The sequence below is a fragment of the Trachypithecus francoisi genome, unplaced genomic scaffold (assembly GCF_009764315.1).
Source record: "Trachypithecus francoisi isolate TF-2019V2 unplaced genomic scaffold, Tfra_2.0 Lachesis_group1, whole genome shotgun sequence".
Lineage (NCBI taxonomy): Eukaryota > Metazoa > Chordata > Mammalia > Primates > Cercopithecidae > Trachypithecus > Trachypithecus francoisi.
Window position 1 is genome coordinate 119,330,306 of NW_022681454.1, and position 19,776 is coordinate 119,350,081.

General features: G+C 39.7%; 1 protein-coding gene and 1 long non-coding RNA gene across 4 annotated transcripts; both read left to right on the forward strand.

Moving 5' to 3' along the window:
• Nucleotide 1: 1 nt before the first annotated feature.
• BBS12 (Bardet-Biedl syndrome 12) lies at nt 2-14,651 on the forward strand. Of its 3 annotated transcripts, none has more exons than XM_033215183.1 (2): nt 2-343; nt 11,582-14,651. In XM_033215183.1, the coding sequence occupies exon 2, from the start codon at nt 11,592-11,594 to the stop codon at nt 13,722-13,724; it is 2,133 nt and encodes a 710-aa protein (XP_033071074.1). In that variant the 5' UTR covers nt 2-343; nt 11,582-11,591; the 3' UTR covers nt 13,725-14,651. The 3 variants fall into 3 exon arrangements, with proteins under 3 accessions (XP_033071074.1, XP_033071073.1, XP_033071075.1); XM_033215182.1 differs by having other exon boundaries at nt 11,447-13,801; XM_033215184.1 differs by lacking the exon at nt 2-343 and adding an exon at nt 400-1,605 and having other exon boundaries at nt 11,447-13,801.
• Nucleotides 14,652-15,547: 896 nt separating this feature from the next.
• LOC117085873 lies at nt 15,548-19,334 on the forward strand. Its single transcript, XR_004438112.1, has 2 exons — nt 15,548-15,936; nt 16,775-19,334. It is a non-coding gene; the product is annotated as an uncharacterized LOC117085873 (long non-coding RNA).
• The last annotated feature ends 442 nt before the right edge of the window (nt 19,335-19,776 follow it).

Consider the following 19,776-nt stretch of genomic DNA (forward strand, 5'->3'; position numbering starts at 1 on the left):
TCAGCTCCGCCCACCCAGCCTGAATGATTGATATCCAGTTCATCCAATGGACAGAAAAGAAGGCCTTTAAACCAGCCCTTTCTCTCTACCCTCTACCAATAGAGTGACATTCCCGCCTTTCGCAGCCCGGCGTTAAGCGGAACTTTTCTCTCCCACTGTGTTTCTTAGCAACTAACCCCCGGCTCCACCAGAAGCCCCTCTTCGCACATGCGCAAACTGCGGACGGGGGGAAGGGGGCGCCCTAGCCCTGGCGTTTTTGGTGTTGCTGTTCCAGCCGCAATCGCGTCTGGCCGGTGGGAAGCCGGGAACTCCAGCCTCCGGCAGGAGAGGAGAGAGGAGCGAGGTTAGTAGTGAGGTGCTTCCGCTGACTGCTGAGCTAACCCTTTCCTGAAGACGTGGGAGCCGTTGTGTTTGATTTTTCTGTCCTTTTAGGGCCAGGGAAAGGATGAGAATCTAGGGCCTGGAGGGCCTGGGGTGAATTGGTCCAGCATGTGGCTAGGAGTACTAGAGGAAGAGGGGACTGCCCTTTCTTTTTGCCGCTAGACTTTCCTCATTTTCCACAGTGCCTGGAGCTTGGCCTTCAGCCATTTACCTCCTCCCTGTTTTGGGCAGGGATTCTGGCATGGTAGACACCAAAATTTCTGTATAGAAGTGGCAAAGGGCAACAGTGTCGTTGGAGGGGCGTGGGTATGGGGATAAGCATGGGTCTTGGGATGTGTTTAAAGCTTCACTACATACATAGATAAACGTTTTTACGTATGTTTCGTGTAGCATTTGTTTACAAGGTAGGACTTTGGCCCCACCCATAATTACTATGGGACCCCGCCTCGAACCCCAACACACACACACAGACACACACACACACACACACACACACAGACACACACACGCCCCCAGCCATTTCCTTGGCCCAGTCCTAAGATCTGGCCAGTTGTCAACAATGTCAGCTTGATCTGCACTTCAGAGTCAGACACGGGTAGTCTGATTATCCAGTTGATTCAGTAACGGCCTAGACTTAGACACTCGTGAAACTTTTGTAAACCAACTCAATCTCTTGTCCAGAGGGCCGGATTTACTGCTTCTGTCCATTCTGAATTTGGCCAGGAATCAGCTTAAAGGACAGGGGAGAAAGAGAGGTAGGGTGGACCACTGACTTCCTGGTGGGAATGAAGAAATGAGAGAATCTTAAAACTTCTAACCTTTAATTGCTCACAAATGCGGGCCCCTTTTATGCCTCCTACAATGCCTTCTCTAGAGTAAATATTTTCTAAAACTTATACTGGATTCTTCAAAAATGGAATCAGGAAGAATTGTAACGTTAGTCTTTTTTTTTTTTTTTTTGGTCTCACTTACCTTCCTGAAGGTAGGAGAGGAAAATAAGTGCAAAGTGCATTAGTAAGTAGAAACATGGTACATTTTCCAAAACCATCAGCCTGTCTTGTTCATATTATATTCCAGAGAGATACGCAAGTATTGTAATCATTGATAAAAATCTCATTAGGTTTCTGGAAAATAGGTAAGGTTATCCTCATATTGCAGGTGATTTTTCCATATGAAATTACCCAGTGAAAATTAAAATGGCGCAAATTCAAGATAATTTTTGAGGTAAGTAAAATGTCACTTTAATATATGATTTTTCACATCATTTATCTCACTTGGAAAGTTGCTCTTGATCAGTTTCAAGGTCATATACTTTTTTGTTTTTTTGAGACAGAGTCTTGCTCTGTTGCCCAGGCTGGAGTGCAGTGGCAAGATCCCGGCTCACCGCAAGCTCCACCTCCCAGGTTCTTGCCATTCTCCTGCCTCATCCTCCCGAAAAGCTGGGACTACAGGCACCCGCCACGACGCCCGGCTAATTTTTTGTATTTTTAGTAGAGACGGAGTTTCACCGTGTTAGCCAGGATGGTCTCAATCTCCTGACCTCATGATCCGCTCGCCTCGGCCTCCCAAAGTGCTGGGATTATAGGCATGAGCCATTGCTCCCGGCCGTATATTTCATTTTTAATACTACTATTAAAGGGATTTCTTAGACCCAGAAATGAATAGTGACCAAGTATATACTGAACCCAATCCTAATTTCTAGGATCTCTTGGATCATGTTTGATCTAATGACAATTAAAAGGCTGAGTAGTATATTAACCTATTTTTATATCACGCTATTATTTAGGCTTTTATATTTGGAATATTTACTGCTAGTTAAAATGTTTTTTTTAATTGTAGGCTCAGATTCCAATTACCAGATCTTGAGTAGGATGTAATTAGTTTCGAAAAATAGCTATTAACGCATCTAACTGCACTTTAGAACGTTATCGTTATCCAGGAAAATATTAAACACATAGGCAATCTTAAATCTCTCAAATGTATTTAATGTTTTATATATGTCATGCACTATGCCAACTATTGGGTGAGTTCAAAAGAAATAAAAGTAGAATATAAAAGATGAATAACTAAGGAATCTACAGATTAGTGGGGGAGCTAGACACAAACATAATACAATGTTTTTAATACAGGGTATTTTTAATCTGCTTTAGTAGATGGATATAGAAAGTTCCTTGGGAGCACAGAAAGGAGGGACAACTCTACCCCAGGGCATTAGAGAATGCTGATAGGAAATGAGGCGTTTGCCTTGGGTCATGAAAGATCTATAGCATTCATGGAGATGAAGAAAATATAGAATATTCAAATCAATATCGCTTAGTGAAAATAAATGATATGTTCTAGTGTGACAAGATCATGAGGTTTATAAGGAAAGGTGGGAGAGGAGTCATAAATTAGGTTGAGGTTAGATTTTAAGGCACATGTATCAAGCCAAGGAGTAAAGACTTTCTTTTTTAAGATAAATAGATGTTTTTTGGCAGTGGAGTAATCTGTTTAGGTTTGTGCTTTTTCAGTGCTAATTCTGACCACCATATGAAGGAGGAACTCTCATTGGAAGCAATTAAAGGGCCTCAACTAAGGCGGTGCCAAATAGGAATCAGGTCAACTCCAAGGATGGTTAAAACTTATATTCATGTTGGAGAAATACTAAAAGTGCCATCTGTTTTCTCTTGCTTCAGTTTTGTTTTTAAATTTGGGGGAACAAATATGGTGAAAAAAATTCATTCACTTACCAAATATTTATAGAGTACTTGCTGTGTGTCAGGCAATATTGTAGGTACTCAGGATAAACGTCATTGACTAAAATTGCCTTCCTGGAAATTACATTCCGAGAGAGATATAGTCTGTAAAAAAAAAAAAATAAGTAAATGATATCCTATTTTATAAGGGAATACGTGTTATGGAAAAAAGAAAGTAGAATAGATGGAAGAAATCCAGAGTACAGAGGGAAAAGAGGATTTGTGGTATTCTGTAGGGTGCTCAGGGTAGGCCTCATTGAAAAGCAAAAAATTTGAGAAAATATTTGAAGGTGATGTGACAATAGATTTCTTAGGGAAGAGCATTCCAGAAAGAGGGAACAACTAAAACAGAAACATTGAGATAGGGAACATGCAAAGCATTACAAAAAGGAGGCCAGAACAAAGTGGCCAAGGGATAAAATAGTAAGTGATAAAGTCAGAAGGAAGAAACGACTGCAGAAAATTAGGGCATTGTAAGGACTTTGACTTTGACTCCAAGTGAAACAGGTAGGCCTTGCAAGATTTTGAGCCTAGGAGTGAAAGGATACGAGTTCATTTCTAAAAGGAACTCCTGTGTCAAAGGCATAAAGCTTTATTTTCTGAGTTAGAGGTTTTTAAACAGTAGAGTGACATGGTTAGACTTCTGTATTGGGAATAGACTGGAGATGAGCAAACAGTTGATTTAGATGAAGAAAAGGCTAGTCATGCCCATCAAGGAAATATTGTTATTTTTCAAAATGCAGCTCCTGAAAGCATTGCATGTCTTATTACTCTAAACTGAGTACCTTAGACAAACTGGACATAATCTTTGGAAAAGAAAACTTCTTCTGATGTCAAAATTCCAGTTAAATTGTCTGACTCTGCTCTTCCATTACACACTTAGAAAGTCAAAGAAACATTAAGCTGGCAAGTAGTGAAAACAGAGAACTGTTTGTGGAAAACATTGGTGCGTAACAGGACATGCATAGCAGGACAAGAATCAGATTGTGTCTGTGCAATGCCAAGAAGAGTTGCCAGTAGTACTTATCGTCTTTGAAATTATCCACTTTGTTATCCCCTTTGCTGTTTTTGCCTTTTTATACCCAATCTCTTAGAGGATGGGGCATTTTTGTTTTGAGTTTTTATTTTATGTTAATTATAGCCAACTGTAACCTATTCAAAATAATAATTTAGGAGCTCTTCTGAAGTTGGGAATACTAAGACTTTTTAAAAAAATTACTAAAACTTGGAATAGCTTTTTCAAATGCCAAGGCAGATTTGTCTTAAATATTGATTTTGATATCAGGTTTATGTGACTTTTTGCTTATACATTAGTTTTGTTTAAATAATTTCATGCCTTTTGTATCTAGGAAACTTTTTCACATAAATTAAATACAGATTAAATTTGAAATAGCCCATGACTTTTTCCATTTGCTCTAAGTTCTCTCTGACTTTTCTACTCATAGTAATATCTTGTGAATTAAGCATAGTATAGAAAGGAAATCATAAGCAGAGACTCTGATACATGTACAAGTTAAGAGTATGAATAAGGCTTGCAAGAAGGCAGAAAGGTTTGGAAGAGGGAAACTCAGTAAAAGATTCTAAAGAAGAGAGGGTGAATTACTATCATGCTGGGTGAGGGGCAGCTAAAAGGCAGAATTATATAGTAGTTAATAGCATAGGCTTTGACATTAGACAAACCTGGGTTTTAGTCCACAGCCTTTTACAAATTAGCTGTGAAATTTTGTCTATGTTATGTAACTATTCTGCTTCATTTTCCACATCACTAAAATAGATTATAGTACCTCCCTCATGTTGTGAATACTACATTACATAATACTTGTAAAATGCCTCATACTTAGTAAGCTTTCATAACATGTTTGAAATGAAAAACAAAACCCAAAAGTCAAACTTTTCAAGCTCATCCTTTCAGCAAATTATTTTGGAGCAACTGGATATCCATGAGGAAAGAAGAACCCCTACCTCACACCATTTACAAAAGTTAGTTTAAGATGACTTATTAACATAAATATAAAAGCTGAAACAAAGGGAATAACAAATTTGGCATCTCATGCTTCCTGATTTCAAAACTTACTACAAAGCTATAGTAATTAAAACGTATGGTACTGGCATAAGGATGAATGTATTGAACAGTGGAATTGAATTGAGAGTCCAGAAATCCATAGACATCTACGGCCAATTGATTTTTGACAAAGATGCTAAGACCACTCCATGGGGAAAAGAATTGTCTCTTCAGCAAATGGTACTGGACAATTGGATATCCACATGCAAAAGAATAAAGTTGGACTCCTACCGTATACTTTATATGTAAATTAACTCAAAATGGGTCAAAAAACTAAATATAAGAGATGAAACTATAAAACTCATTGAAGAAAACATTGAGATAAATCTTCATAACCTTGGATTTGGCAATGGATTGTTAGATATGACACAAAGAATATGAGCAAACAAAAAGGTAAATTAGATTTCATCAAACAACAACAACAAAAATAGGTAAATTAGATTTCTAATTTCTTTTTCTTTTTCTTTTTTTTTATTTGAGACAGAGTCTTCCTCTGTCACCCAGGCTGGAGTGCGCGATCTCGGCTCACTGCAAGTTCCACCTCCCAGGTTCATGCCATTCTCCTGCCTCAGGCTCCTGAGTAGCTGGGACTATAGGCGCCTGCCACCACACCCGGCTAATTTTTTTGTATTTTTAGTAGAGACAGGGTTTCACTGTGTTAGCCAGGATGGTCTCAATCTCCTGATCTTGTGATCTGCTGCCTCGGCCTCCCAAAGTGCTGGGATTACAGGCGTGAGCCACCATGCCTGGCCTAGATCATTAATTTCTAACTAAAAACTTTTGGTCATCAAAATACGTAATCCAAAAAGTGAAAACTAACTTACAGAATGAGAGAAAATATTTGCAAATCATAGTTTGATAAGGATCTAGTGTCCAGAATGTATAAGTAACTCTTACAACTTACCAACAAAAGACTAACTGCTCTATTTTTAAATGGTCAAAAGATTTGAATAGACATTTCTCCAAAAAAGATACACAAATGACCAATTCACATGAAAAGATGCTCAATATGAGGGAAATGCAAGTCAAAAGCACAATGAGATACCACTTCACATTCACTAGGATATCTATAATATTACGAAATATTACAAAAGCAAAAATGACAAGTGTTGTTGAGTATACTGGACTGATTATTTCTCCCCACACTACCCCCAATTCATGTCCTTCTAGCATCTCAGAATGTGATCTTATTTGGAAATAGGTTCTTTTTAGATGTAATTAGGTAAAGTGAGGTCATACTAGATTAAGGTGGGCCCTAAATCCAATGACTGGTATCACTGGGTTGTAAGAAGTCCGTATGAAACAGAGGCAGAGGTTAGAGTTATGCAGTCAGAAGCCAAGGACCACCAGGAGCAACTAGAACCTGGAGGAAGCAAGGAAGAATTCTTCCCTTGATCCTTCAGGAGTATGGCCCCGCCAACATTTTGATTTTGGGCTTGTAGACTCCAGAACTGTGAAAAGAATAAATATGTATTGTTTTAAGCTACCCAGTTGTTTGTGGTAATTTGGTATAGCAGCCCTAGGAAGGTGATGCGGTGAGGATGTGGAGAAATCAAAACCCTCATACATTGCCGATGGGAATGTTCAGCTATTATGGAAAACTGACAGTTCATTCAAAAGTTAAAGATATTTGCTCCTCCTTTTCATGCCTGTGGCTGGATGTCCCACAACACTATAGGAAATGTGAGTTAGGCCTTTTGCATTAAGCAACCAAGAATGAGAGGCTCCGCCTTTTCACCCAAATCATGAATGACCAGTGAAAGCAAGTTATTTCAGAGGAAGAAGCAGCCCTTGAAATGTTAAGGCTTAGGCTTGAAAGTTGAAGAGCAGGAATCTCTCTTTCAAAGACCCTCTCTTTCATAAACCTTTGTGTGGCCAAGTGGGATCAGCCCTCAAGGGCACATGCCAAGGACAGAGCAGCCCAAGTAGACAGCTTTGGAGGGCATGGGGATGTGGGGAGTTAGGGGTAGCTCCTCATTATTTGTTGGGTGAGTATAGGGGTGAAGCTCAGTGGCAGTCAGGCACATCTTCAATGACAAGCTGTCTCCCCTATGTGTTTAGCATATATTATTAGAATACGCCCCATGTCCCCGCTCCTGACCTGCCCCTACCATTTGGGCCTTATAAGGCCAAGCAGAGAAATCTGGCAATAAAAGTCAAATGTGAGCATGCTTTCTTTAAGATGCATCCTAAATGGTTTTCTTTAAGTGAATGAAGACTTTGACAGAGAAATACCTTTGTAAGTAAACATTAAGAATGCTGGCTGGGTGTGGTGGCTCACACTTGTAATCCTGGCACTTTGGGAGGCCTAGGCAGGAGGATCACTTGAGCCTGGGACTTCGAGACCAGACTGGGCAGCAGGGCAAAATCCCATCTCTACAAAAAAAAAAATACAAAAATTAGCTGGGTGCGGTGGCATGTGCTTGTAGTCCCAGTTACTTGGGAGGCTGAGTTGGGAGAATCACCCAAGCCCAGGAGGTCGAGGCTGCAGTGAGCCATGCCACTGCACTCCAGTCTAGGTGACAGAGCAAGACCCTGTCTAAAAAATTAAAATAAAAAGAATGCTAATCATTTCTAGGTTCGCTGTGACTCATTTGTAATATGAGCCCCAGCTCTCCCTTGTAACACTGGAACTAAAAGAGTGACAAAAGCTATGTCAAGCATTTATTATTCTGAAGAGGAAGAGAAATGCCACATACTTTTCCCATTGAACCTGTGGTGGAATAATTCCATGGTTGTGTCTTGCTTTGAACAGACTTTTGTTCTCAGCACTCCTTACGATGAATTTTTTGCTTCATTTCCATATCTGTCTGCACAATTAGATTGGGAACTCCTTGAGGGCAGAGTGTGTATAATCTTTGTCTTTGTAATCCCGGCAATTAACACAGTGCCTCCTGGTACGCTGTAGGTGCTTAAGAATTACTCACTGAATGCATGAATGAATGAATGAAATGAAGGAATGACTAGGAATGTTTAGTGCTATAATATATAATGGGATATACTCTGGTTTACCATTTAGTCTCATAATAAACAGTCTTTATCACCTGGTAATGTTTTGCTTTGTGTACTATAAACATTTCAGTTGTTTGGGCATCACCATTCTATGACAACTGTCTTCTACCTGGAAAGTTACCACAGAAATTATTACATGACCAAGTGGTACACCTGTCTTGGCAAACTGAGAAGGCCAAAAATGATTCCAGACAATCATACTCAGCTGATGCCGTGCAACCTCTAAAGCTGGTCTTATTCACATTTGGTATTATTTCTAAATTTCATGAGCTTGCATTTCCTTGGAATACTCATGGCTGAAAGAGTAAAATAAAATGAAATATTTCTTAAAAAAAAAAGTTAAAGAATTACCACATGACCCAGCAATTCCACTCCTAGGTATATAACCAAAAGAATTGGAAATGAGCACTCAAGCACATACTTATATACACATGTTCATAGAAGCACTCTTCACAATAGCTGAAAAGTGGAAACAATTCATATGTCCATCAATGGGTGAACAGATAAGCAAAATGTGATACATAACTACAGCCATAAAAATGAATGAAGTACTAATACTACAACGTGGATGAACCTCAAAAACATGCTGAATGAAAGACACAAAGGTCACATATTCTATGATTCCATTTCTATAAATATCCAGAACAGGTAAATCCATAGAGACAGAAGATTGGTGGTTGTCAGTATCTGGGGGAGAAGGAAACAGGGAGTACAGCCTTCAATGTGTGGCTGAAGGCCTTCTGGCAAACCACTGGTGTAAGTCCAGGAGTAACCTGGTGTAACCTGGACTCTGATGTTCAAGGGCAGGAAGCATCCAGCATGGGAGAAAGATGAAGACTGGAAGACTCAGTAAGCCAGCGTATTCCACCTTCTTCCACCTGCATTTTCTAGCCATGCTGATAGCAGATTGGATGGTGCCCACCCATACTGAGTGTGGGTCTTCCTCTCCAGGTCCACTGACTCAATGTTAATCTCCTCTGGCAACACCCTCACAGACACACCCCGAAATAATACTTTGCATCCTTCAGTCTGCAGTTGATACTTAATGTTAACCATCACATCAGTTGAATATTCCAAATTCAAAAATCTGAAATCTGAAATGCCCCAATGAACATTTCCTTTGGGTGTCATGTCAGTGCTCAAAAAGTTTCAGATTTTGGAGCATTTTGGATTTGGGATTTTCAGATTTGTGATGCTCAACCTGTATCGTGTTATGGCCTGCTGTTGACCTTAAGATAGATCTTGAACTATGCTACTCTTCAGCTTCAAGGATTAATTTAAGTATTATAGAAACAAATTACCAGTGATGTGGCCAGTACTAGAGGAAAAGCAAAAATCTAAGAGTTGTTTGTTCTTTAATATTTGACATTTAAAAGATACATATTACCCCAATAATCATCAAGTTTTAGAGTTAGAAAAGAAAATTTTACTATAGATTATCGTTTATAATCTTAGCTCCTTAACTCTGGCATTTTTAAGTAACAGGGAGCTCACACCTCACAAGGCAAGTTATTTTGTTAATAGCTTTTCAATTAAGGAGTACCTTGTTGAGAATTCTTTTTATTGGGCTAAAGTCTTTCTTGTAACTTTCTATTTACTTTGTATGTGAATTCTGAAATATGTAGACGAAGTACAATTGCTCTTGAACCTCCCTTTAAGTAGTATTTTTTTTTTTCTTTATAATCTATTCAGTAACCAAATCCATCCCTTTCCCTCCATCCCTCTTCCGCATTTCTCACCTAGATAACTATGGAAGATTCTTAATTGGCCTCTTTACCTCCAGTCTGGTACTTGTCTAGTCAGCCCTCTACAGTGTTATCAGTGGTAATATATCCAAAACATTACAATTATTATTGTTATTAAAACAAGAACTCATAAAACACGGTGCCAGATATTGTTCTAAGTACTGTATTCACTCCTTATAATGACTCGATGAAATAGCTTCTATTATTATCCCTATTTTTTAGATATGGAAACTAAGGGATAAAGTACATAACTTGCTGAAGGCTATATAGCTGGTAAGCAGTAAGATTAAGTTTACACCCAGACTTCTAGGTTTAGAGTACATGTTTTCAAACACCACGTCAAGTTGTTTCGTGATCTTTTTTATTAAAAACATTTTAATGGTTCCCATTACAGGATCAAGTTTAAGCTGCTTGCTCTGGCACATAACGCCCTTCATAAACCAACTCCTTTCCTCTTCTAGAGCTTCATCTCCTACTATTCTCCACTACATGTTTTTGTTTTGTTTTGTTTTGTTTCTTTTCTGAGACCGAGTCTCACTCTGCTGCCCAGGCTGGAGAGCAATGGCACCATCTCGGCTCATTGCAACCTCCACCTCCTGGGTTCAAGCGATTTTTCTGCCTCAGCCCCACAAGTAACTGGGACAACAGGCCCGTGCCACCACACCCGGCTAATTTTTTTTTTTTTTTTTTTTTTTTTTGGAGGCAGAGTCTCGCTCTGTCTCCCGGGCTGGAGTGCAGTGGCCGGATCTCAGCTCACTGCAAGCTCCGCCTCCCGGATTTACGCCATTCTCCTGCCTCAGCCTCCCGAGTAGCTGGGACTACAGGTGCCCGCCACCTCGCCTGGCTAGTTTTTGTATTTTTAGTAGAGATGGGGTTTCACCGTGTTAGCCAGGATGGTCTCGATCTCCTGACCTCGTGATCTGCCCATCTCGGCCTCCCAAAGTGCTGGGATTACAGGCTTGAGCCACCACGCCCGGCCCCGGCTAATTTTTGTATTTTTAGTAGAGACAAGGTTTCACCATATTGGCCAGGCTAGTCTGGAACCTCTGACCTCGTGATCCACCTGCCTCAGCCTCCAAAAGTGCTGGGATTACAGGCATGAGCCACCGCGCCCAGCCACTCCACTACATTTTTTATATTCTCATAAAACCAGGCTACTTCTATTTCCCCTAATACACTATGTTTTTTCACATATATGTGCATTTACTACTGCCTCCTTCAACTTGTAACTCTTTCCAGTTATTTTTCAAGACTCATTCCAAGAATTGCTTTCTTCTGGAAACATTGCCTATGGCCCTCATGCTTCATTTCCTCTGTTGGATGGAGCGCTTCTCTTCCATTCCCCCATACCTTTATCATTAATAGAATAATAATACTATATCATTGCACTGACCCTTTTTTAATGGAAATTATATGTACCTCAAAAGCAGGAAGCATATCTTTATTTCCATATAGCATTTATAACTATGAATTATACTGAATGAAGTTCCAAGTTTTTGTTTTCTTTGCAGATCATGATACATGGTGATGGCTTGCAGAGTCATAAACAAAAGAAGACACATGGGACTTCAACAACTTTCATCTATATAGCATTTATGACTATGAATTATACTGAATAAAGTTCCAAGTTTTTATTTTCTTTGCAGATCATGATACATGGTGATGGCTTGCAGAGTCATAAACAAAAGAAGACACATGGGACTTCAACAACTTTCATCATTCGCGGAAACAGGAAGAACTTTCCTAGGCCCACTAAAATCATCCAAATTTATTATAGATGAAGAATGTCATGAAAGTGTATTAATCAGTTCAACAGTAAGGCTTCTTGAAAGTTTGGATTTAAGCAGTGCAGTGGGACAGCTTCTCAATGAAGCAGTTCAAGCACAAAATAACACATATAGAACTGGAACCAGTACTCTTTTGTTTCTTGTTGGTGCTTGGAGCAGTGCAGTTGAAGAATGTCTTCATCTTGGTGTCCCCATTTCTGTAATAGTGTCAGTAATGTCAGAAGGCTTAAACTTTTGTAGTGAAGAAGTAGTTTCTCTTCAAGTACCTGTTCACAATATATTTGACTGTATGGACAGTACAAAAACATTTCCTCAACTTGAAACATTTAGTGTAAGTTTGTGTCCTTTTCTACAGGTCCCTTCAGATACTGATTTGATAGAGGAAGAGCATGGTCTCAAAGATGTTACCTCTCAAACATTGACCATTTCCAATCTTTCTGGGAGACCTCTTAAATCATCTGAATTCTTTAAACCTCAGGCTAAGGTTGAAGCAGATAAGAACACATCACGAACTCTGAAAAACAGCCTGCTTGCCGATACCTGCTGCAGAAAGTCTATACTAATCCACAGTAGGCATTTTAATAGGACAGATAATACTGAACGGGTAAGCAAACCAGATGGATTTCAAGAACATTTTACAGCTACTCTCAAAACTTACAGATGTAACGATTTGGTAGAGTTGGCAGTAGGCTTGAGTCACGGAGATCACAGCAGCATGAAGTTAGTAGAAGAAGCAGTACAGTTGCAATATCAGAATGCTTGTGTGCAACAAGGCAACTGTATAAAACCATTTATATTTGACATTTCGAGAATTTGTACTTGCTGTCTACCAGGCTTACCTGAAACTTCTTCTTGTGTTTGTCCAGGATATGTCACTGTTGTGTCAGTATCTAATACTCCTGTGATCAAAGAATTGCAGAATCAGCCTCTCCGAATAGTTCTCATTGAGGGTGACCTCACAGAGAATTATCGCCACCTGGGATTTAATAAGTCTGTAAATATTAAAACAGCATTAACTAGCATGGAACTTCAAGAAGACAGCTCAGAAGAACTGTGGGCAAATCACGTATTACAGGTATTAATCCAGTTCAATGTGAACCTTGTCCTGGTACAAGGAAATGTGTCCGAACGCTTAATTGAAAAATTTATAAACAGTAAGCAGTTGGTAATTGGCTCAGTGAATGGCAGTGTGATGCAGGCTTTTGCAGAAGCTGCAGGAGCAGTACAGGTGGCCTACATTACACAAGTGAATGAAGATTGTGTGGGCAATGGGGTCTGTGTGACCTTCTGGAGAAGCAGTCCCTTGGATGTTGTAGATGGGAACAACAGAATCGCAATCTTATTAAAAACAGAAGGAATTAATTTGGTTACAGCCGTGCTCACTAACCCAGTTACTGCACAGATGCAAACCAAAGAAGATAGGTTCTGGACATGTGCCTATCGTTTGTATTATGCTCTAAAAGAGGAAAAGGTCTTCCTTGGAGGTGGTGCAGTTGAATTTTTGTGTCTTAGCTGTCTTCAAATTCTTGCGGAGCAATCTCTGAAAAAAGAAAACCATGCCTGCTCAGGGTGGCTCCATAATACTTCCTCTTGGCTGGCTTCATCTCTGGCAATATACAGACCAACTGTGCTTAAATTCCTGGCAAATGGATGGCAGAAATACCTTTCAACTCTCCTATATAATACTGCCCATTACTCGTCAGAATTTGAAGCCAGCACATACATTCAGCATCATCTGCAAAATGCCACAGACTCTGGCTCTCCTTCATCTTACATCTTGAATGAATATAGTAAACTAAATAGTAGAATTTTTAATTCAGACATTTCAAATAAATTGGAGCAGATTCCAAGAGTTTATGACGTTGTCACACCAAAGATTGAGGCGTGGCGCCGAGCACTGGATTTAGTATTGTTAGTACTTCAGACAGACAGTGAAATAATTACTGGACATGGACACACACAGATAAATTCACAGGAATTAACGGGCTTTTTGTTTTTGTAGTGTTATTGGCTAAGTCTTTGGAAAATAATTTTTCTTAATATGTCATGCTAATAATAAATGTATTGCTAGCCAAGTCATGGTGCCTAAAATGCCAGCTATTGCCAAGAAGAAAATAGTTGATGTCTGTCAATAACTGTGCATGGTCTGAGATTTTACCTTATTTATAAGCTAACAAGTTAGTCTGTTATTGTTTCATGGGATACTACAGAAAGCACAAGACACCTGGGTCAGAAACAAAGGACTTTTATTATTCACAGCAAAAGCTGTAGCCAGAGCTTCATGTTAGTTTTATTCAATTCCTTATTTTTCTAGTTCCCACAGGAGGAACACAAAGGGCCCATGATGAAAGCCTGCACACAGTGGGTTATATTGTAAGACAGAAAGACTGAGCTTGGGATATTAACTGCTTTTATAGTAAGCAAAAAACATCCTGGCCTTTGTCCAAAGGGAGTTATTACCCCATACTTCGAGATTGCTTAGTGTAAACACAAGCCTGGGACATGGACTAGGTAAAGATAAAGTCCTTGCATTCTTGGCATACCCAGTAAGTATGGAGGGTCACTCAGAGCCCATAGTGGATAGTCTCTTCCAACAATCTGCTCCTCACCTGACATGTTCTTGGCCAAACTTGAATTTTCACATGAGTATGCCACTCCATCAGCTACTCTGATTAACCTGACAGGTTGTTTATTCATTACCAAATTTGTTCATTTGGTCTCATATGGCAATTAATGAAGGCTGTTATCAGATACAACAGCAGGATGAAGCCAACCTGCAGTATTAACCTCAGTCCTGTCCCCCAAGGTCTTGACTCAGTCAACTGTAAGTTCCAAGGGAGGATCAATAGATCTTTTTATTAGGCAGCCTAAGGTAGTGAAGGACCAATTTATTATACATTATGACCCAATAAAGGGAGCTTTGACTGACCTGCTGATATGTGGTATTATTGCCAATAATCATGGGTGCAATAGCTGGGTCAAAAAACAGACCCTGTTCCCTATAGAGAGCCCTTCTATGGCTTATTTTCCCCACATACAAGTACATAACCCCAAAGGGTCTAGGTTACTCTAGTTCAGAATTATTGTCAAACCTGATTTAAGTCATCATATATGGATTTCAGTCACATAAGTAGTGCTACCGAGTAGTTGCAGCCTCAGTTGCTATACATGATATAATCCAAGGCCACTCAGACAAATTTAGAGAAGTGTAAGATCAGTCAGAATGAAACAAGATTGTGCTGGTCCCTGTGTTTCTACATGTTCACATCTGGGAGCTGCCATTGATGGCATCATATACTGTCTCCTATACTGATAGAGTCTTAGTAAGGTGTTGAGCCTCCTTTTTGCTGGTAAGGCCAAAGAGACTGCATTTATTTGTTTTATTGCCAAAGGGATTGAGTGCTATAAATCTCTCCAGTCTCAAAAATGACTGGTCAAACGGGGCCCTAAATTTTGTCTGGGTTTACCAGCCATTCCTACTGGTAAAGGTATGAAAACACCACAGTCAAAGCTGTTGGAAGTGGCTTCTGATTTCAACCACTAGAACATCATCTGCGGTTAACCTTTGAACAATGCAGGGGACAGGGATGACAACCCCCTGCACAATCAAAAATCTGCATATAACATTTTTGGTTTTTTTGAAGACAGAGCCTCCCTCTGTCACCCAGGCTGGAGTGCAGTGGCGTGATCTTGGCTCACTGTAACCTTGCCTTCTGGGTTCAAGCAGTTCTCCTGCCTCAGCCTCCCAAGTAGCTGGGACTACGGGCGCCTGCCGCCACACCCGGCTAATTTTTTGTATTTTAGTAGAGACGGGGTTTCACCATGTTGCCCAGGGTAGTCTCAAACCGAGCTCAGGCAATCCGCCTGCCTTGGCTTCCCACAGTGCTGGGATTACAGGTGTGTGCCACCACGCCCAGCCTGCATATAACTTTTGACTCCCCCAAAACTTTACTAATAGCTTAACTGTTGACCATAAGCCTTACCAATAACACATATTTTGTGTATGTATTACATACTTTATTTTTACAATAAAGTAAGTTAGAAAAAAAGAAAAAAATCACAAGGAAGAGAAAATAACACTATTCATTAAATGGAAGTGGATCACTCATAAAGGTCATCCTCATCATCATCTTCATGTTGAGTAGGCTGAAGAGGAGAAGGAAGAGGGGCTGTTCTTGCTGTCTCGGGTGGCAGAAGCAGAAAAAAATTAATGTGTAAGTGAACCCATGCAGCTGAAACCTATGTTGTATAATGACATTTTGGTCAACTGTGGACCACATATATATGGTGGTCCCATAAGATTGTAATACCCGGCCGGGCGCGGTGGCTCAAGCCTGTAATCCCAGCACTTTGGGAGGCCGAGGCGGGCGGATCACGAGGTCAGGAGATCAAGACCATCCTGGCTAACACTGTGAAACCCCGTCTCTACTAAAAAACACAAAAAACTAGCCGGGCGAGGTGGCGGGCGCCTGTAGTCCCAGCTACTCCGGAGGCTGAGGCAGGAGAATGGCGTAAACCCGGGAGGCGGAGCTTGCAGTGAGCTGAGATCCGGCCACTGCACTCCAGCCAGGGCGACAGAGCGAGACTCCGTCTCAAAAAAAAAAAAAAAAAAAAAAAAGATTGTAATACCATATTTTTACTGTACCTTTTCTGTGTTTAGATATGTTTAGACACACAAATACTTACCATTGTGTTACAGTTGCCTCTGTTATTCTGTACAGTAACATGCTGTGTGGGTTTGTAGCCTAGGATCAATAGGCTATACCATATAGCCTAGGTATGTAGTAGGCTGTACCATCTTGGTTTGTGTAAGTACACTCTCTGATGTTTACACAACAGTGAAATCACCTCATGATGCATTTCTCAGAATGTATCCCCTTGGTTAAGCAACACAGGCCTGTACTTTCAGTTTTGATTGATTGCCCAACTCAGCCTCAACAAACTTGTATTTTTAATCTAGTCAAAGTTTTATTTTCTTACTGCTGATACCATTTGTTTCAGCTTTGTGGACTCCTTGACTTATCAGCCACAGCCAAATTTCCTGTTTTCTAGGGCCCTGGAGAATGCTGCTTCATTGTCATGTCAGTGTCTTCTGCCTCCCACCCTGAAGTGTGTGAGCAACAACCAAGACACCATTTGGGTGGCTTGTTTTAATCCTACCTCTCACTGTTTAGCCTCTACACATTCATTAACAGGTAAGAGGGAAGCCTACTCCCCTCTTCTTTTCCCACTCTTGGATGAAAGCATTCACTACTGAATCCCAGAGAGTCTTCTCATATCTCCTAATCTAGCCATTGAGGCCTTCCTGTTTTCCAGTATTAAAACTTAGGTACACTAACTTTTAGAGTTTATTTGAGCAGGTAGTGATTTGTGAATGGAACAACTCCAGACTGCAGGCAGTTTGGGCTCCAGTGAAGGGATGCAAGGGGAAAACTTTTATAATGTGTTCATGGAAGCAAGACAAAGAAAATATTTGACAGGTTAAGGTGGAGCAGTAGCTTTAAATTCCCTAGTTAGAGGTTTACTGGCAATTTCTAAAGTCCCTAGTTAGAGCTTAGTTGTCAATTTCTGATAGATTATGCTGAGGTTTCATTTTCCTAGGCTAGGGCCTTTCACCCTCATTTGGGGTTCAGTTTGTTTATGTAAGAACTCAGGATATTAGAGTTAACATCAGAAAGCCATGGCTTTGTTAGCCAAAATTGTCAAGAATTGTGCAATGTCTAAGATTTTACCCTGCTTACAAGATGTTTTGGTCTGAATGTGTTCCCCCAAAATTTGTGTGTGGGCAATTTTTTAATTCCCAATGCAACAGGATTGAGAGGTGGGGCTTAATGGGAGGTGTTCCATAAGCCTTTCCACCCTTATGAATAGATTAATGCTGCTATAAAAAGAGCTTCCAGAAGTGGGTTCACCCTCTTCTGCCATGGGGGGATTCAGTGTTTGTCCGTTTTTGTCTTTCTGACTTCTGCCATGTGAAGACACAGTGTTCTCCCTCACCAGAGAATGAAGCATCCAAGGCACCATCTTGGAAGCAAAGACTGGACCCTCATCAAAACCCTTGATCTTAGACTTCCCAGGCTCCAGAACAGTGGGAGATAAATTTCTGTTTTCTATAAAAGACCCAGTCTGTAGTATTCTTTTATAGCAGTGCAAAATGAACTGAGACACATGCTAACAAATTAGCCTGTTAAAATTTCATGGAATGCTGGCAGAAGACATGAGACTCATGGGTCAGAGACAAAGGACTTTATAGTATCCAGAGCATCATGTTGATTTGTGTTGGTCCCATGTGCTTCCCAAATCTCACTGTATGAAACAAAGAGCCCATAATGAATGTCTACACACATAGTGGGTTGTGGTACAGGAGAGGACCACCAAGCTTGGATGAGTCACCACTGTTATAGTAAGCACAAGCAAGCCTATTTTTTGTCAGGAGGAAGATATTACATCATTCTGTAAGATTTCTCCCTGCAAACACAACCCTTAGAAATGGCCTAGAAAAAGAAAGGGCAATACCTAGCAAGAATGTGCAGGGATGCTCAGAGCCCAAAGTGGACTGCCTCTCCCAACAAATTATTTGTCTTTTGCTACTTAGCCATAAATTGAATATTTAAAGATTAAATTACATGTGTAATTTTTGGAATTGAATATTAGAGGAGCCCTGGGAAAATAGTTAAAATAGTAGTAAGAGTTACTGATTACCTGCCATTTTCCAGAAACTGTTTTAAATCCTTTACATGCTGTATTAATTAGCTAGGACTGCTTTAATGAAGTACCACAGACTGGGTACAGAAATTTTTTTTTCAAAGTTATGATGAATAGAAGACTGGGATTAAGGTGTGGACAGGATTTATTTCTTCTGAGGCCTCACTCCTTGCCTTGTAGATGGCCACTTTCTTGTGTCTTCAGTCTTCCCTCTGTGTGTGCACATCCCTGGTGTCTATTTTGGTGTCCAAATTTCCTCTTATAAGGACCCCAGTCAGACTGGATTAGGGCCCACCCCAGTGGCCTCATTTTAATTACCTCTTTAAGGGCCCTATCTCCAAATATAGTCACATTCTGAGATACTGGGAGTTAGGGCTTTAATATATTAATTTAGGGGGACACAAACCCATAATACATATATTCTCTCAATCTTTGCAACATCCATTTTCTCTGTTTTATAGATGAGGAAATAGCCTTAGTATGGTTAAGAAACTGGCCCAATATCTCACAGCTAGTAGGAGGTAGCACTGGGATTTGAACCAAAATTTTATTGGCTCTGAAGTCTGTGTCCCTAAGCATTAATTATGATATGAAACTTTTTTTTCTGTAAGGTAACAACAAAACAAGAAGAAAAGAGAATGTCTGGTTTATTTATAGGGCTAATTTAAATGTGTTAGAAATGTACCTTGATTATCTTCATGCTTGGGAATGGTAAAATAATATCATTTTGTATTGTGCCAAATAATGAATTTTTCTGCTTTAGTGGTTGTCTTAAATGTGACCACATGAAAACCTTGCACAGGCAATCATCTCAGTTATATATATAGCCTTTGTTCTACGTTGGAATAATAGCAATGTTGAATGTTAAACTGTTTTTAAAAATAAAATGTATGATTTTACCTAGGTAGATACTGGTACTTTTATTTTCCCTCTGTATAGCATTAAAACTTATTTTTGTTAAAATATTATACATATTATGAGTGTTACTAATATTAATTGACATAGATGTTCAATTCAGTTTATATAATGGAATTTTTATGAAGTTGGTACTTGCATATATTAGTAGTGCTAAATATTTATTAAATTCATGCATTAATATTTTCCTTTGAAATTAGAAGTCTTACCCTAATAGAGATTTTATTAATTTGTTTTGTTTCTACATCCTAAAAAACTTTATACTATCATGGAGTTTATCTGCCATTTTAAAAATTCTTATAATAACAAGAAATACCTTCAAGTTTTAATTATTCCAGGAACTATTCTTTCCTTGCAAACTGAGGGCAGTCCCTGGAATAAATTTGGTTCATGTAAGCGGGTTTTCGAGGAAACCTTATCTATAAACAGTTACA